This window comes from Podarcis muralis, chromosome 3 (assembly GCF_964188315.1).
Source record: "Podarcis muralis chromosome 3, rPodMur119.hap1.1, whole genome shotgun sequence".
In the NCBI taxonomy this organism is placed as follows: domain Eukaryota; kingdom Metazoa; phylum Chordata; class Lepidosauria; order Squamata; family Lacertidae; genus Podarcis; species Podarcis muralis.
In genome coordinates, this window is record NC_135657.1 from 68518582 (window position 1) to 68534496 (window position 15915).

Below are 15915 nucleotides of genomic sequence, written 5' to 3' on the forward strand. Positions count from 1 at the left end.
GACCACTACCGAGAAGGCCGTCTGTCTGGTTCCCTATAACCTCACTTCTCGCAGCGAGGGAACTGCCAGAAGGCCCTCGGCGCTGGACCTCAATGTCCGGGCAGAACGATGGGGGTGGAAACACTCCTTCAAGTATACAGGACTGAGGCCATTTAGGGCTTTAAAGGTCAGCATCAACACTTTGAATTGTGCTCGGAAACGGACTGGGAGCCAATTAAGATCATTCAGGACCGGTGTTATATGGTCTCGGCGGCTACTCCCAGTCACCAGTCTAGCTGCCTCATTCTGGATTAAAACAAAAAGGAATTATTTTGGAGTTAAAGTTGGTGTTATTGGGGTGTAAGTCAGTGCAGGCATGTGTATACAAATAGACATCAATTGGTGAATCTCAGGTCTCTCGTACAATTTGAGCCCATTTTCTACTAGTGGACCAGATATAATACTGCATTTATTTCTTAAACGGACAAAGACCACTGTTGATATTGGCTGTTGCTTGTGCAAAGTTCTTCCCATGTTGTTCTTTAGATTATGTGCCTCGATGCTCCTGTGTTACTGTTCTTTTCTTGCATAACTTGCAAGGAATGATTTACTAAAGAGGAGCCATCGATTTAATCAAACTCTTATTAGTTAACAGAATTCTATAAAGCAGTTTCCTTGAGAGCTCTGAACGTGAGCCTTGAAAAACTGAAATACTCCAAGCTACAGAAGAGATCGGTGTCTCCCTCTCTCTTGCACACTTTTTGACTCTAAAAACAAAAGGTAGGTAAGTTTTCTTGTAAATTAAACTTTCCAGGGAAAAGCAGGACTACTGAATGACAAACAACTAATCTACTCTTTCTTGCAAGAATTCTGCGGGGCAATAAGGTATTTCATCAGATGCATGAAAACTCTTGTCACAGTTCATATTATTTTATGGTGTCACACAGAATGCAACATTTGTGTTACCAGAGATTAATAGTTATTTTGAGAGGACTGAATGTGAACTCCCATTGTGCAAGTCGAACCCTGCTCATTCGGCATGGGATACAACCCTTAATTTATATATTGGAAAATCAAACGGAGTATTTTTCTTGTTACTATTTTGGACATCCAATGTTTTCCACTAAACGATTGTTGCATTTCTTAGCGATGAAACACAAGACTTATATAGAGAATTAAAGTGATTTTCAGGCTTCATGGCACTTTCTTTCTTCATCCCTTTTAAGCAATGGATTTTATTTTTATTTAAATATTTATGAAACACCCATTGATCTATAATATCACAAGGTGGTATATCTTGATGTCATGCATCATATTATATATTATGGCCTGAAATGTCCCAACAGGTATAAAAGACCTGGCGACAACTGGCGACAACTTTGGTTTCCTCAGCACCCAACGGAGCCTTGAACTTTCTCCCATAATAATTCCCCGCCTCCTTATACCATGCACTGAGCCCACCCTTGCAAGTGCCTTCCTTGTCAGACGCTACGTGGGAGGAGAGAAATTGGAGCAGGGAGGAGACAAAAAAAGAAAGAGCTATTTTGGCAGTGGTGTCTCAGTATGGGAACGCCTGCCCAACAGGGCCCATTGTATGTGTAGTCCACTCTCTGTATTATCATAGATGAAGCTGAGGGCAGCATTCCCTCCATGGAATGTCCTTGGGCACCACATTTCAGCAGCAGTTTCAGCCAGAGCTGGCAATGGAAGCCAGACGGGCGGTGAACAATACCTTTCTCTTTGCCACCCTGTGGTCCCCAGGCACATCTATGGTTTGGCCCCAGGAAGCCCGGAAAATACGTCACCCCAATTTCCTGAAGCTGATCAAGAACCCAGGAGGAAATGGCAAGAGTTCCCAACAGATTCCGTCTTTCATTTCCCATGGATCCATTTCCAGGGAGCAGTTTTTTGCTTCCTTCCCACCTCCCTTGAGTACTAGAATGAGTGTCAGGATAGCAGCACTGACCAAACTATGACGCCAGGCAGCATAAAGTAAGGCCAAGGGCTGCTATTTTGCATGCTGCACACATGCACTTGAGAAATAACTATGTCAGGGTGAGAGAGAAAAGGCTTATTGTGTGGGGCAAAGCCAGCTTTGAGTTGAAAGCAGCACCATTTTAAAAAACATTTAAAGCAGGGCGGGGGGAGAATGCTTTGTTGCCTCAATGATGGGTCAAGTCTCTGTTCTTTAAATGATGGACCTATATGTTGTTCACCTGTGATGGAAGAGAAGCATGGGATTCTGCTATGGGGTCTGCAAAAAGAGTAGGATTTGACAAAATGACACCTCTATTTCTTTGTGATTTCCCAGTGTCGTATAATAGAGGGAACTATTCTCTTCTCTTTATTCTTAGGCAGGCAATGCAACCAGAGGAGAAATACCTTTTCACATACAAAGGATGTTATTTCCGGTCAGTATTTACTTCAGTGGAGTACTTAGATTCCCTGGAGGATTTTGAAATAAGAGACAGTGATGTGTTTTTAGTCACTTATCCAAAATCAGGTAAGAGTACATTCTCGTAGGTTGAACCATAATTTCAATTCAACCCCGTTGGATACCCACATATATCTACATAGTATCTGTATTATCCTAACGCAAGATTAAAACCAAATGCAAAATTGAGGTCAATGTGGGTAGTATGGAACTTACCTGGTTACATAAAGGTGAACTGGGCCATGTTCTGATTTGTTTTTTAAAAAGAGGTGAAATAATGTGTTTTCCACCACTCTCAACATGTTTGAGGTTTTGAAAACAACATAAATACACATCAAAAACATTCAAATGCTTTGTCAGTCATGGGGGGGGGTGTCCATATCCAATGCAGTTGTGCCCTACATGCAATAACTTCCACTTCCACACCAGAACTTCCTGCACTCTTCTCTCTCCTTGTGTCCCCAGTGTTCCCCAAATCTGCCTTGGAGGGTTGGTGGGGTGGGGAGGAGACAATAACCGGGAGTGGGAGAGGAGAGGAGAGAGAGGGGAAGTTCTGCATTTCTCATCCACAATGGAAAGGAAGCCTTGGTCAGTGTTCCTCATTCACCCTTTGCTGCCCCTATTTCAGTGGTGGTCTGTGTGACACCAAAATTTGGTGCCCCTCACCTCTCACCTTCTATTTGACATCATAGTGTTGGCAACCTGTGTAGCCAGGTCCCTAAATCTGCCTCTGCTTGCTGTGTTGATTCCCTTCCTCTCTCTCATTTCTTTTTAGTGTTGCAATTCATATAGTAAGCTCCACGATGCAGAGACATGTTTTCAGTTATTTCACTCTTTAAAGTACTAAGTACATGTAGTTAGTATAATGAATGAAATTAAAGTAAAGGTAAAGGTATCCCTGGACCGTTAGTTCCAGTTGCGGATGACTCTGGAGTTGAGCGCTCATCTAGCTCTATAGGCCGAGGGAGCCAATGTTTGTCCACAGACAGCTTCTGGGTCATGTGGCAAACTAGAGCAGCTCACAGAAATGCCATTTACTTTCCTGTCGGAGCGGTATCTATTTATCTACTGCTAGGTGGGCACGAGCTGGGACCGAGCAATGGGAGCTCACCCCATTGCATGTTGTTTTAAGTTATTTCACTCTTTAAAGCACTAAGTACATTCATGACAATGAATGAAATTAAAGTAAAGGGTAAAGGTACCCCTGACCATTAGGTCCAGTCGCGGATGACTCTGGAGTTTTGCGCTCATCTCGCTCTATAGGCCGAGGGAGCCAGCGTTTGTCCGCAGACAGCTTCCGAGTCATGTATCCAGCAAGACTAAGGCGCTTCTGGCAAACCAGAGCGGCTCAAAGAAATGCCGGTTACTTTCCTGTTGGAGCGGTACCTATTTATCTACTTGCAGTTTTATGTGCTTTTGAACTGCTAGGTGGGCACGATCTGGGGCCGAGCAACGGGAGCTCACCCCGTCGTGGGGATTTGAACCACGACCTTCTGTTCAGCAAGCCCTAGGCTCTGCGGTTTAGACCGCAGTGCCACCCACGTCCCCATATGAATGAAATTAAGTAAACTTATTCTCGTTTATAGGCACAATATGGACCCAAAATATTTTGAGCTTGATTTATCATGAAGGTCACCGAGATAGAACTGAAAAAGTCGACTTACTAGACAGGGCTCCGTGGCTGGAGTACAATGTCCGCAATGTGGATTACGTCAGTCGTCCATCACCTCGCCTCTTTGCTTCCCATCTACCCTACTATTTAGTACCCAAAGGGTTAAGGAACAGAAGAGCAAAAGTAGGAAACAGCACATTTATTATTTGATCATATTCAATGTTTATCTTGCCCTCTTTAAATGAACATTTCAGTTTCCGTTAACATTTCTCCGTTTTTGAGGGCAGTTCATCCAGCTGCAATTCCATTGTCCATATGAATGAATAATGCTCTGTGCACCCTGAGCTTGGAATAATTCCCATGACTTCTAAACATCCCAGAGTTTATGCTCCACCATAGTAAAAGTCCTGGAGGGTGTTAAGAATAAAACAGGTTCTTTTATCTGAGATTCAGTGCACTTCAGGCAGAACACAAGTAAACAGTCAGACAACCAATATATTGGAATTTCTACATAACATTGCTTTGTTGAGTAACAAGCAGAACACATAAGGGAACATGCACTGAGTCACTCACACAATCACACATACACTCACCACTCTTCTTCTGGATTGGGTGGGCAGACAGCGGGATCCTGGCTGTGTCCGACACACCAGCCCTCCTGAAAAGCCTGATCCACCCTTAGCATGTTCTTGGCATATCACAACTCTCATGCTTTGCACCTGGTCTTTTGTAACTTTTGGCACAAGACGATACTCGTTGTTTGTAATTAGCATTGCACAGCCATCTTTCCACTTCCTTGCAGGTACAGTACTTTTGCCAGAACATGCACATTCCATTCGCTCTTTGATCAGCACAATTTATTAATAGTTCAACAACAGCATCCATTTTATGTGGTAGTCTTCAGCCATCTTGTTGCCCATTCAAAACACGGCATTTGTTGTGTGAGTACTTGGAGCTCACAAAGCTGACAGACGCACTACGAGATAAACCTAAAAAGATGATGAAAGAAGAATGGGAATGTATAAATAATGATCTAGGGGATAAGGGTTTAACAAGAAAGACCTGGTTATGTTTAGAATGATACCGAATAGAGAAATGTTCCCTGAAACCAAGATGAGGCATTCCTTGGAATGCAGATAGAGAGAATCGATAAGAATAATGATCTGTTGTGACCTTGATGGAAGCGTATAGTAGATGAGCCTTTCTGTGTTTTGGCTCCTCCTCCTCCTCCTCCTCCTCCTCCTCCTCCTCCTCCTCCTCCTCCTCTTCTTCTTCTTCTTCTTCTTCTTCTTCTTCTTCTTCTTCTTCTTCCCTTTCCCTTTTCCCTTTCCCTTTCCCATTTTTTCTCATCCTTATTCTTATGTTTTATGCCATGTATTTTGATATTTTTTGTAGTTTTTTAGCTTTTTCATTATTATCATTATTATCATTATTAAGTAATTTTCTTTTGTAATTTTGGTTGTCTATATTTATATGTATTTGTTTAAAGCAAAATAAAAGTATTTTTAAAAAAAGAAAAAAATGGCATTCGTTACAAGGGTGCCATCCAACAGACTTAATAAGAATAAGCTCATTCGACACCATAGGATTGCACTGTGCATGTGACATTCATGTTGCAAAAGAGTGTGACGCTGCCAGGGCTGTAAAGCAACTTGGAAGCACCAAGAATCCACAAGAAGAGATATCTGAGATCCATCCATTTATTATTTTAGAAATCGAAAGAATTTGTTGTTATTCCTGCAGGTTGTTTATGTGGCCAGAAACCCAAAGGATGTCTTGGTTTCCTTTTACCATTTTTCCAAAACTATAGCCAAATTTGAAGAGGTAGAAGATTTTGGAATTTTCATGGAGAGGTTTTTGGCTGGGAAGGGTAAGGATGAATTGCTACTCTAAAATGAATCACTCTTGTCCCTTCATCTTTATCACCTTTCACAAAAGACTAAAGAAATTCTCTGTGTGGTAAGGATCGTTTTTCAGAATGCCATGTCTGATGCCATAGGTTACTCTGAGGAAATTCCACATCCATGCATGACAAAGAGTCTCCAACTGTGACTCCAACTACACCATTTTATGCCACTGATGGCTGGTGCCCATTGAAGCAGAAGGGAGGGTATAGATCTGGCCAACTCCCAAAGGAAATCAGGTGGATTTGTATGCTGCCTGCATCAGGATGCAGCAGCTACAAATCATTACAAGGTGGAGCACCTAATCCATAATCAAGTGTAGAGATTTGTGTCAAGTAATAACTCAGAAACCCTGACATGGTCTCTTAAATGTTGTATTAACTTCCACACCATATAAGGAAAATGCCAGAGTGGGAAGGAAGGGGGCTGGAGGAAGGCTAGACTGATCTCAGCCCATCCATCACTCTCTCATCGCATTGGGATGGGAAGCACAGCAGGGAGCCTTAAAATGCAGAACTCTTCTGCAAATTCCTTCTCTGAGAAAGTGTTTGGTGAGGTTGGGTGGTATTAATTCAGCTTCTGTTTAATGGTTTGTTCCACTGCTGGTTCTTAAAATAATTCCTTTAAATTGTTTTAATGGAATTTATATGTTTGTACTGCTTCTCTCTGAATGTTTTTCAAGAAATAATCAGATATACATTTTATGCCAAATCAACTTTTCTCCTCTCAGTATATGGAGGTTTATGGCTGGACCATGTGGGAGGCTGGTACTCTCACAAGGATGACTTCAATATTCTGTTTCTTACCTATGAAGAAATGAAGAAGGTAAGTTATCAAAATGCTATGCAGTCTGATATTAAACATCCATCAAAACTCACCTTTACAAAATAGAGGAAGGAAGCAATTTGATTATTCAAGTGCCCTCAGCTGCTGCTTCCCCTGCTAGTCTCGCTTCCTTTCCTAAAGATTCTTCAAAGCCTAGCAGGCCATGGATTCAGGAGCAGCTTTTCGGACCCTAGACAGCAAATAGTGCATATAACCATTTCCCCTGAGAGATTATGGGGCTATAAATAAAGTGTCATGGTCCCAAGCAAGATATGTCATTTCACAGGCCCTCTGATGCTGAGTAGAGATGTCACAGAACCTCCCTTGTGTCTTCAACAGGGACATTTATTTATTTACTTGTGGACTCAGTTGAAAGAGCTGCCCCATAATATAATGCATTCTGCATGGCTCATAGAATAAAAGCAACAATGAAAGTATAATGCAATTGCAATTATTACAAACTAGGCAAAGAAAGATGCAGGCTGCTTGTTTTCCCTGCTTGTAATCCTGCCTATTCCATGAGTTTTAGTCTCTAGGCTGTCAGGTTTCTCTATTGTGGATGGCCTGACATTAAAACCACGTTCCATTTCAGGATCTGAGAAGCTGTGTCTTGAAATTATGCAACTTCCTGGGAAAGAGACTGACGGAAAAGGAGGTGGATGCTGTTGTGGATCAGGCTACATTTAATAAAATGAAAGCAGATCCCAGGGCAAACTATGAGTTCATGCCACCGGATCTCATGGACCACAGCAAAGGACATTTTCTTCGGAAAGGTAAGTTAATGGTAGATCACACTGACTTGGTGCTGCTTGCAGAATTCCTGACATATTCACCTGACAATTGCATCTAGGGATGGAATATATCTGGAGTTATGGATATTTATTTGACCACCACAATGCACGTTCTTTCTGTCTGCTTCCTGGGCCAGGCACTGTTGGAGACTGGAAGAACACGATGACAGTCGCACAAAGTGAAAGGTTTGACAGCGTTTTTAAGGAGAGAATGGAAAAGCTGCCCATCGAGTTCTGCTGGGACATCCATGATGAATTATGAGTCTTCCTTCAGCCTGGAAGGATGAAATAAAGTACACTGTATGCATTTAATCCAGCCCTATTTGTAAGAGTTAGTAAAAAACAAACAAACTCTCATATGGCTTAACAGCTTCCTAATGTTCGAATATGCACAATATTTTTTTAAAAAACACCACAATAAAATTACATTTGTACTGTCTGCTTCTTCTCTTTCTACATTCCAACATGTCCTAATTTCTGACCCCATGTGCAAAAGTTAAGGAATCCCAAACTAACTATTGGGATTATTAATTATTAATTCAGAAGTGAACAGAGCGATCTGAACAGGGGCAGATCTAGGCTTTCTTTCAAAGACTAGGTCAGCAGCACCCGACCAGACCTGGGCAAGCATGCACAAACACCCCCTCAACACATTTGTGTGTGTTTTTGGGGGCGGGGAGAAAAACAGCTGCCCTAGTCAGGGAGCCCTGGAGGGACAGAGGATGCCACCTGCTGCCAAGGGGTGCAGAGGCACGTGAGGGAGGGAGAGGTTGGTGTTATAGCCTGACCCAGCTGTCCTGGGCACCCCACGGGCATGGAGGGGGCTCTTCCCTTTGGAATAAGCAAGGTGGAAGATAGTGAAGATGTTGGAAATGGTGGAAAACATTGCTGCCAATCTGTTGGATCTGAAAGTTCATTCTTGGGCTTGAGAAAATTTCGATCTTAGATAAGCTGCGTGCAAATGAAAAAAGTCACTACCTTTCTTGGATAGATTTCTAAACCAACCAACGCTGATTTATTTAGTATGTTTTATTAAAACCAATGGGGCTTCTTTCGGAGTTTAAAGTTGTTGAGATTGGAATGCAAGTCATGTGTGTACAAAGAGATACATACAATACCCCAAATTTTCCTGACGCAGCACTTGTAGAAGGTGTTGAGGCATCGCTCCTGCCTCCTGGCATTGCCCACACACCTCACTTGCATAAAGCAGAGGGCTCACTTTGCAAGCCTGGTACTTCATCTTGGTATTGGACCTTAGTAAAACATTCTCCCACATCCTTTTGGATGGCGGTGTCTCAGTTCTGGAAAACCCGCCCCAACAGGGATCCCCTGGGTATTCACCCAGCACCCTCATTACGAAAACACACATGGATCCGCTGGATGTGGGATGGGGAGGAGCAGAACAGAAAGAAATACCTCCGACTCCCCCAGGAATAGATAGACGCTAACACCAAGAGAGAAAGTGATTTGGCCCCAGGCAGGCAAGAAAATATGCTCTACCAAATCCTCGAAGCTTTTCTTCCCACGCACAGAAGATTTCCCTGTCTCTTGCCTCATTCCTTTGGGATTTCTTTATGACGACAGTGGGGAAGCCTTGGGAGCCCAGTCTCGGAGGGAAGGGCTTCGTCGCCCGTTGCTGTGCCTGGAAAGGACCGGAGTGGAGCCACTGACAAGAAGCCTGGTGGGGCAGAACGAGAGCTGAGAAGGGTTTTGCGAGAGTGCTCAACTAAATAGAGGGAAACAATGGAGGCGGGTTGCGGGATCTGGCAAAAGGTGCCTGGCTGGGCTGGGCCGAACAAGCGCAGTTGCAAGCTGGGTTAGAGACCAGCCTTGCCTCAAGAAGGAAGTTCTCCTCAGCAGGGGCCAATTTAGGGCAGCGCGGTGCCGGAGCCCGGCAAGCGCTTCCCGGGCTTTGGGAAGGAGCAGGAGGTCTCTAGGGCCCTGCTGGAGCCAAGCACTTCCTTCCTGAACCCCGGGAATGAGGAAGCAGCGAAAGGACTCTGGCAAGGACGCCCAGTCTCTACGCGGAAACGTGGAAGGCTGCGGTGAGTCGGAAGCAGCACCGTTTTAGAAAATAAACTAAAAGGAAGGGGGGAAATGCTTCAATGCTGAGCCACGTTTCTGTTCCTCAAGGAACAGGGGATACCTTGGAGCTCTATGTCGCTCACCTCCGATGTAGGGGAAGCCTGGGATTGTGCTTTGAGCTCTGCAAAAGCACAGTAGGATTTCACCGAATGACAACTCTCTTTCTTTGTGATTTCCTCTTGCAGCGCCTTAGCGGGAACTGTTCTCTGCTTCTCCGCTCTTTATTCTTATGCAGGCAATGCAACCAGCCGAGAAATACGCTGTCAAATACAAAGGAATTTATTTCCAGCCAGATTGTTGTTCACCGGAGCACATAGATTCCCTGGAGGATTTTGAAATCAGGGACAGTGATGTGTTTCTAGCTACTTATCCAAAGTCAGGTAAGATTAGAAACGTGTGTGCCTTTTGCATGTGGTTGTAAAATGGTATTGGTAAACTTCCATTGTTAAAAGACTCTCATACCTGTATCTCTTTATTTCATTAGGTTTTTGCCACAGCTGTTCAGTAACAGGGGACTGTGTCCAATGCAGTTGTGCCCTTCACACAAGAACTTCCACTTGCACACCACAACTTTTCCTGACTTTCCCTTCCCATAGGGTGTATCCCCAGATCTGCTTTGAAGGGGATCCAGTAACTGGGAATGGGAGAGGAGAGGAAGCTCCAAGTCTTTGTGCAAATGGGACATATTCAATGGGTAGAACGTAGGGGTTTAGACAGTAATTTGACAGGTCTGCATTATATAGGCACTGAGGAATTGAGTGACAAGAAGGCAAAATACAATGAGCATTTCTCAAAATTCCTGGGAAGAATAATAATGATTGGAATAAGCTGAATCAAAGTACTTTGGAGGACTGACAACTCTTTTTATTCCCTGGACTTTGACTGGTCATTTGCATTTCCATCTATAGGGAGCATCTAGAACAGAGTTTGTGGTGGTTTTCTGAAAAAGAAAGGAACATCTTAGCAAATGTTTTCCTGTCCTCCCAAATCCTCAGATTCCATGAAGGCTTCCTATTTCTCATCCACAATGGAAAGGAAGCCTTGGTGAATCTTCACATTCTCTTATTCAACCAGCCCTGCCCTTGCTATGTTTCCTTTGACTCCCTTCTTCTTCATCCTTCCTTGTCTCTAACAGTTTGCAATTTAAATAGTAAGCTCCACGATTGAGAGGCATGTTGTTTTTAATTATTTTGCTCTGTAAACTAGTATGTACATTTATGGCACTGAATGAATTAAATAACTTATCCTCATTCGTAGGAACAGTATGGACTCAAAATATTTTGAGCTTGATTTTGCACAAAGGTCATCGAGATGGAACTGAACACATAGACTTACTAGATAGAGCTCCATGGCTGGAGGCCAATGTCCGCAATATGGATTACGTCAATCGACCGTCACCTCGACTCTTTACTACCCATCTACCCTACTATTTAGTACCAAAGGGATTGAGGAATGGAAGAGGGAAAGTAGGTCTTGCTGTATTTATTATTTGATCAAGTCAAATGTTTGTCTCACTTTGTTTTAAGCCCAGAAAGAACGCATCCCATTTATCACCTGAAACAGAACAATTGTGAAGTATGCTTTTTCAGATCATTAATATTCTTTAAAAAGTGGAAAATCCGGTGTTTACACATCTTACTCATATCTTCATGTAAAATAATTAGCATACCAGGATAGTATGAGCGTACCAAACCTTTCCTCCCTGGTGGGCCAGCTCTCTAAGGATCAGCATCTTTCCCCTGAATTTCCTGCCTCGATCTTGTGGTACAGTTTGGTCAGCACAAAAAGGAGCCATGTCATTTCTCTATGATTCTTAAAGCTTATGTCACTGGATCAGAATGAAAAAAGACCACAGAAGTTTTGCTGTTCTGGGAGTGTCAGCTTTGTCAATGGGTGAGATGGTGGGAATTCAGAAGATCCTTTATTTGTGGGGAGGAGTGTAAGAAAAGTGTCAAAGTAATCTTATGAGCTAGCCAGGAAAGGAAGAACCAGCATAGGATATGTTGCTGCAATGAGATTTCCAGGAGATTTGAAGGGAGACTGAGACAATGAAGACCAACGTCATATAACTGACAGGAGAGTCTGTCAAAAATGCATCTTGAGGGGGACTTCCGGCTGAGAAAATTGTGTGCTAAGCAATCTTTATTAGCGGCTAGCTAATAGGGAGACTTATAAATGATGAAAGATTATCAGATATAGTTCTGATCAGTGGCGTAGCGTGGGGGGTGCAGGGGGGCCGACCGCACCAGGCGCAACATCTGGGGTTAGGGCAAATCCATGGGTTAGGGGGCGCAAATCCACAGGTTAGGGGGCGCAAATCCATGGGTTAGGGGGCGCAAATTACTTGCCTTGCCCCGGGTGCTGACAACCCACGCTACGCCACTGGTTCTGATTACCCAAACAACTCACCTTTGAATCAAGCGGAGGTGGGGTCAAAGGGCAAACCTCCCAGCTCTGAAGAAGATATTTTATCATTGTTCCAGCGGGATATAGAAACCTCCAGGGAGGTGAGGAAAAATCCAACAGTGAGAGGCAGGTATGCTGAGCTTGAACACTGTACAAAGGCTCTAATGTTAGAGCATCAAGTACACATCCTCTTCTCTCTTAGTTACTATTACCAGTACTGGAAAGAAGGAAATTGAAATTGGACTCTGTCAATTAAAAACCACACAGAAGAAATAAAGCTGCAGACGGTTAACAATTTTATTATTAGATACAAGCAGAGAATATTATGGGAAAAGCCAGGTTTGGGAGAACAGTTTCATTGCTAGCAATATCTATCTCATCCTTGGGAGAGTCAAGCCGAAAAGAATTTGTTGTTATTCCTGCAGGTTGTTTATGTGGCCAGAAACCCAAAGGATGTTCTGGTTTCCTATTATCATTTTACCAAAGCTGCACGCACACTAGAAAAAGTAGACGACTTTGGGATTTTCATGGAGAGGTTTTTGTCTGGAAAAGGTAAGGATGATTTGCCGCTCTAAAACAAGTCACTTTTGTCCCTTCATTCCCTATCCTCCTTTGAAAACAAATAAAATAAATTCAGTGTGTGGTAAGGAATTATTCCAGAGTGCCACATCTGATGCTTTTGGTTGCTCTGAGGAAGTCCAAACTTATTTTCCATGTGCATCCGTAACAGTTTTTCCAGCTAAATAAATTACAGCACACAGGATGGCTGCTGACCATTGAGGCAGAAGGTAGGGTATAAATTTGACCAACTCCCAAAGCAAATCAGGCATGGGCTGAAGCAGCTACAAATCATTTCAGGGTGGATCACCTAACCCTGAATGAAGTGTAGAGATTGGTGTCAAGTTACAAGTCAGAAACCCAGACAGGGTCTCCTAAATGTTGTAGGTATCAACTGCCAAACCATATAAGGAAACTGCCAGTGTGGGAAGGAAGGGGGCTGGAGGAAGGCTAGACTGATCTCAGCCCACCCATCACTCTCCCATCACACTGGGATGGGAAGCACTGCAGGGAGCCTTAAAATACAGAACTCCCCTGCAAATTCCTTCTCTGAGAAAGTGTTTGGTGAGGTTGAGTGCTATTCATTCAGCCTGTGTTTGTTTGTTTCCTTTCCTTCCCAATCCATCTCATTCCGATTTCAAGCTGCTTTGTTTCATTGAAAGGTTGGACTGAATTTTATTATGATCTAATGGTTTACACCATTGCTGGTTCATATTTGGTTCCTTTAAAATGTTTTAATTCATTTTATCTGAGTGTTATGCTGCTCTCCAAAAAATAAATAAATATATATCTCCTCTACATTTACGCCAAATCAACTTCTCTCCTATCAGTAATTGCAAGTTTATGGTTGGACCATGTGGAAGGCTGGTACACTCACAAGGATGACTTCAATATTCTGTTTCTTACCTATGAAGAAATGAAGAAGGTAAGGTGTCAAAATGTTACCAAGTCTGATATTAAACAAGCATCAAAACTCACCTTTACAACACGGAGGAAGGAAGCAATATGATGATTCAAGTGTCCTGACTGAAGGAGATTCTGCATCTCCCTCATTATCAATTTAACACAGTCTATGGTCTCAATCTGAGTGAGCTTATCATGTTGCATTGAAACCATTGTGAATTCATATAAGCAATTTCAAACACCCCCCAGGAATGAAAATGTTGCCCTTTATTATTAACTGATTTCGAAGCAGTCGTGGTTGAAGCATATTCCACATCAACTATCAATAAATAAATAAATTACAGCATGGGAGGGTGTGCCTCTTTGCAATCATCTTCTAGCCAGGCAGCATTTTAAAAGGCACACAATATCTGAATATGCAATAATGCAATGATTTTTACCAACATAGTTAATGGAAACAATGAATTCTGACACAATCTCTCTTCAGAAGAGACAAGCACTCCAACCGTGAAAGGTTTACTGAGTGTTCAATACAAACAGTTCAAAACCCCAATTCAGCTGCTGCTTTCCTTGATAGTCTTCCCTCCTTCTAAAAGATAAACAAGCCCAGGAGGCCATGGACCTAGGACCAGCTTTTTAGGCCCTAAACTCCAAAGAGTGCACTGTAACCATTTACCCTGAGAGATGATGGGGCTGAAAATAAAGTGTTCCAAGCAAGATATATCATTTTACAGGCCGAGATGTCACAGAACATCCTGTCTGGAGTGGTGGCATTTTGTTTATTTATTTACTTGTGGATTCAATTTAAATAGCTGTCCCATGGGTGGCTCACAGAACAAAAGCAACAGTTACGAGTACAATATAATGCAATGGCAATTATTCCAAACTAGGCAAAGAGAAATGCTGGCTGCTTGTCCCCCCTGCTTGTTATCCTGCCTGTTCCATGAGTTTTAGTCATGAGGCTGCTATGTCTCTCAATTGTGGATGGCTTGACATCAAAACTATTTCCCATTTCAGGATCTAAGAAGCTGTGTCTTGAAAATATGCGACTTCCTGGGAAAGAGACTGACGGAAAAGGAGGTGGATGCTGTTGTGGATCAGGCTACATTTAATAAAATGAAAGCAGATCCCAGGGCAAACTATGACTTCTTGCCACCGGAGTTCATGGACTACAGCAAAGGACATTATCTTCGCAAAGGTAAGTCAGTGGCAGATCAAACTGACTTGGTGCTGCTTGCAGAATCCCTGACAGATTCACCTGACAATTGGTCTGACACGTGATGGGCACCAAGGCGATTTCATTTCCCCAGTCTTTCATAAAACTCTTGTTTCCATTGTTTCCTAATTTTAGAGTTGTTCTAATATGTACATTCCCTGCTGTTGTTTCCTTCAAAATATATGTATTTAAGGGTGGCATATTTGTTTTTCCAATCTGGAGTGTGGAGACTCAGCCAGATGGGTGGGGTATAAATCATCATCATCATCACCACCATCATCATATTCCCAACTAGGGATGGAATATATCTGGTGTTATAGAGATCTATTTGACCACCACAATGCACGTTCTTTCTGTCTGCTTCCTGGGCCAGGCACTGTTGGAGACTGGAAGAACATGATGACAGTCGCACAAAATGAAAGGTTTGACAGCGTTTTTAAGGAGAGAATGGAAAAGCTGCCCATCGAGTTCTGCTGGGACATCCATGAGGAATCATGAGTCTGCCTTCAGCTTGGAAGGATGAAATAAAGTGCACTGTATGCATTTAATCCAGGCCTATTTGTAAGAGTTAGTGAGAAAAACTCTGTGGCTTAATAGCCTCCTAATATAATACTGTAATATGTGCAAGATTTTTAAAAAACACAATAAAATTACATTCGTATTGTGTTCTTACTCTGTTTCTACACCCCTGAGCATGTCCTAATTTCTGACTCTTTGTTGCTCCTATTTTGTTCTATTAAATTTCTTCTTTGCAATACGGAGAAATAGTTTCTTGTAGGTTGAAAATGTTTTCTTTATGTATTACTTTTGTATAAATAAATACCATTGAGTTAAAAAAAGACCTTTAAATGCCCTATAAAAAGAAATAAATTTAGCAGATTACTAAAACAAATGGGGGGAATGGTACTATTAATGCTACAAATAATTCATAGGAGGAAAAAAGAGTATGTTATTGGAAGTTCGAAACTGGTAGAAGTCATTTTTACCTGATCAGAGGAAGTGAATAAAAAAGAAAGGGGTTGCTATTTTTCTTGCTAAAACATCATCACTCCAAATCCCACCTTGAATAGATTACAGACCTAGATAAGAGATTTATTTTTGGAATGTGCTGTGAAAGAATATTTACTAGGATGCATTTATGCACTCAACAATAAAATAATTATTTTCAGAAAAGAAATGAAATTATTAATGTCAGCACAGAT

General features: G+C 42.3%; 1 protein-coding gene and 1 pseudogene across 4 annotated transcripts; both read left to right on the forward strand.

Annotated features, from left to right (window-relative positions):
- LOC114594069 (amine sulfotransferase-like) lies at positions 1-7984 on the forward strand. Of its 3 annotated transcripts, none has more exons than XM_077926073.1 (7): positions 1-759; positions 2334-2482; positions 4000-4208; positions 5769-5895; positions 6660-6754; positions 7347-7527; positions 7683-7984. In XM_077926073.1, the coding sequence occupies exons 2-7, from the start codon at positions 2341-2343 to the stop codon at positions 7805-7807; spliced, it is 879 nt and encodes a 292-aa protein (XP_077782199.1). In that variant the 5' UTR covers positions 1-759; positions 2334-2340; the 3' UTR covers positions 7808-7984. The 3 variants fall into 3 exon arrangements, with proteins under 3 accessions (XP_077782199.1, XP_077782200.1, XP_028579063.2); XM_077926074.1 differs by having other exon boundaries at positions 1-166; XM_028723230.2 differs by lacking the exon at positions 1-759 and having other exon boundaries at positions 2151-2482.
- Positions 7985-9687: 1703 nt separating this feature from the next.
- On the forward strand, positions 9688-15385 carry LOC114594070 (amine sulfotransferase-like; annotated as a pseudogene). Its single transcript, XR_013392272.1, has 6 exons — positions 9688-10010; positions 10888-11096; positions 12462-12588; positions 13425-13519; positions 14515-14695; positions 15087-15385. The product of XR_013392272.1 is annotated as an amine sulfotransferase-like (transcript).
- The last annotated feature ends 530 nt before the right edge of the window (positions 15386-15915 follow it).

Excerpts from the sequence above, each read along its gene's own strand:
- LOC114594069 (XM_028723230.2), top strand. The coding sequence starts at position 2,185 with ATGTTGTTCACCTGTGATGGAAGAGAAGCATGGGATTCTGCTATGGGG. Across the intron at positions 5,896-6,659 it reads GAGGTTTTTGGCTGGGAAGG|TATATGGAGGTTTATGGCTG; the intron begins GTAAGGATGAAT and ends TTCTCCTCTCAG. Across the intron at positions 6,755-7,346 it reads CCTATGAAGAAATGAAGAAG|GATCTGAGAAGCTGTGTCTT; the intron begins GTAAGTTATCAA and ends GTTCCATTTCAG.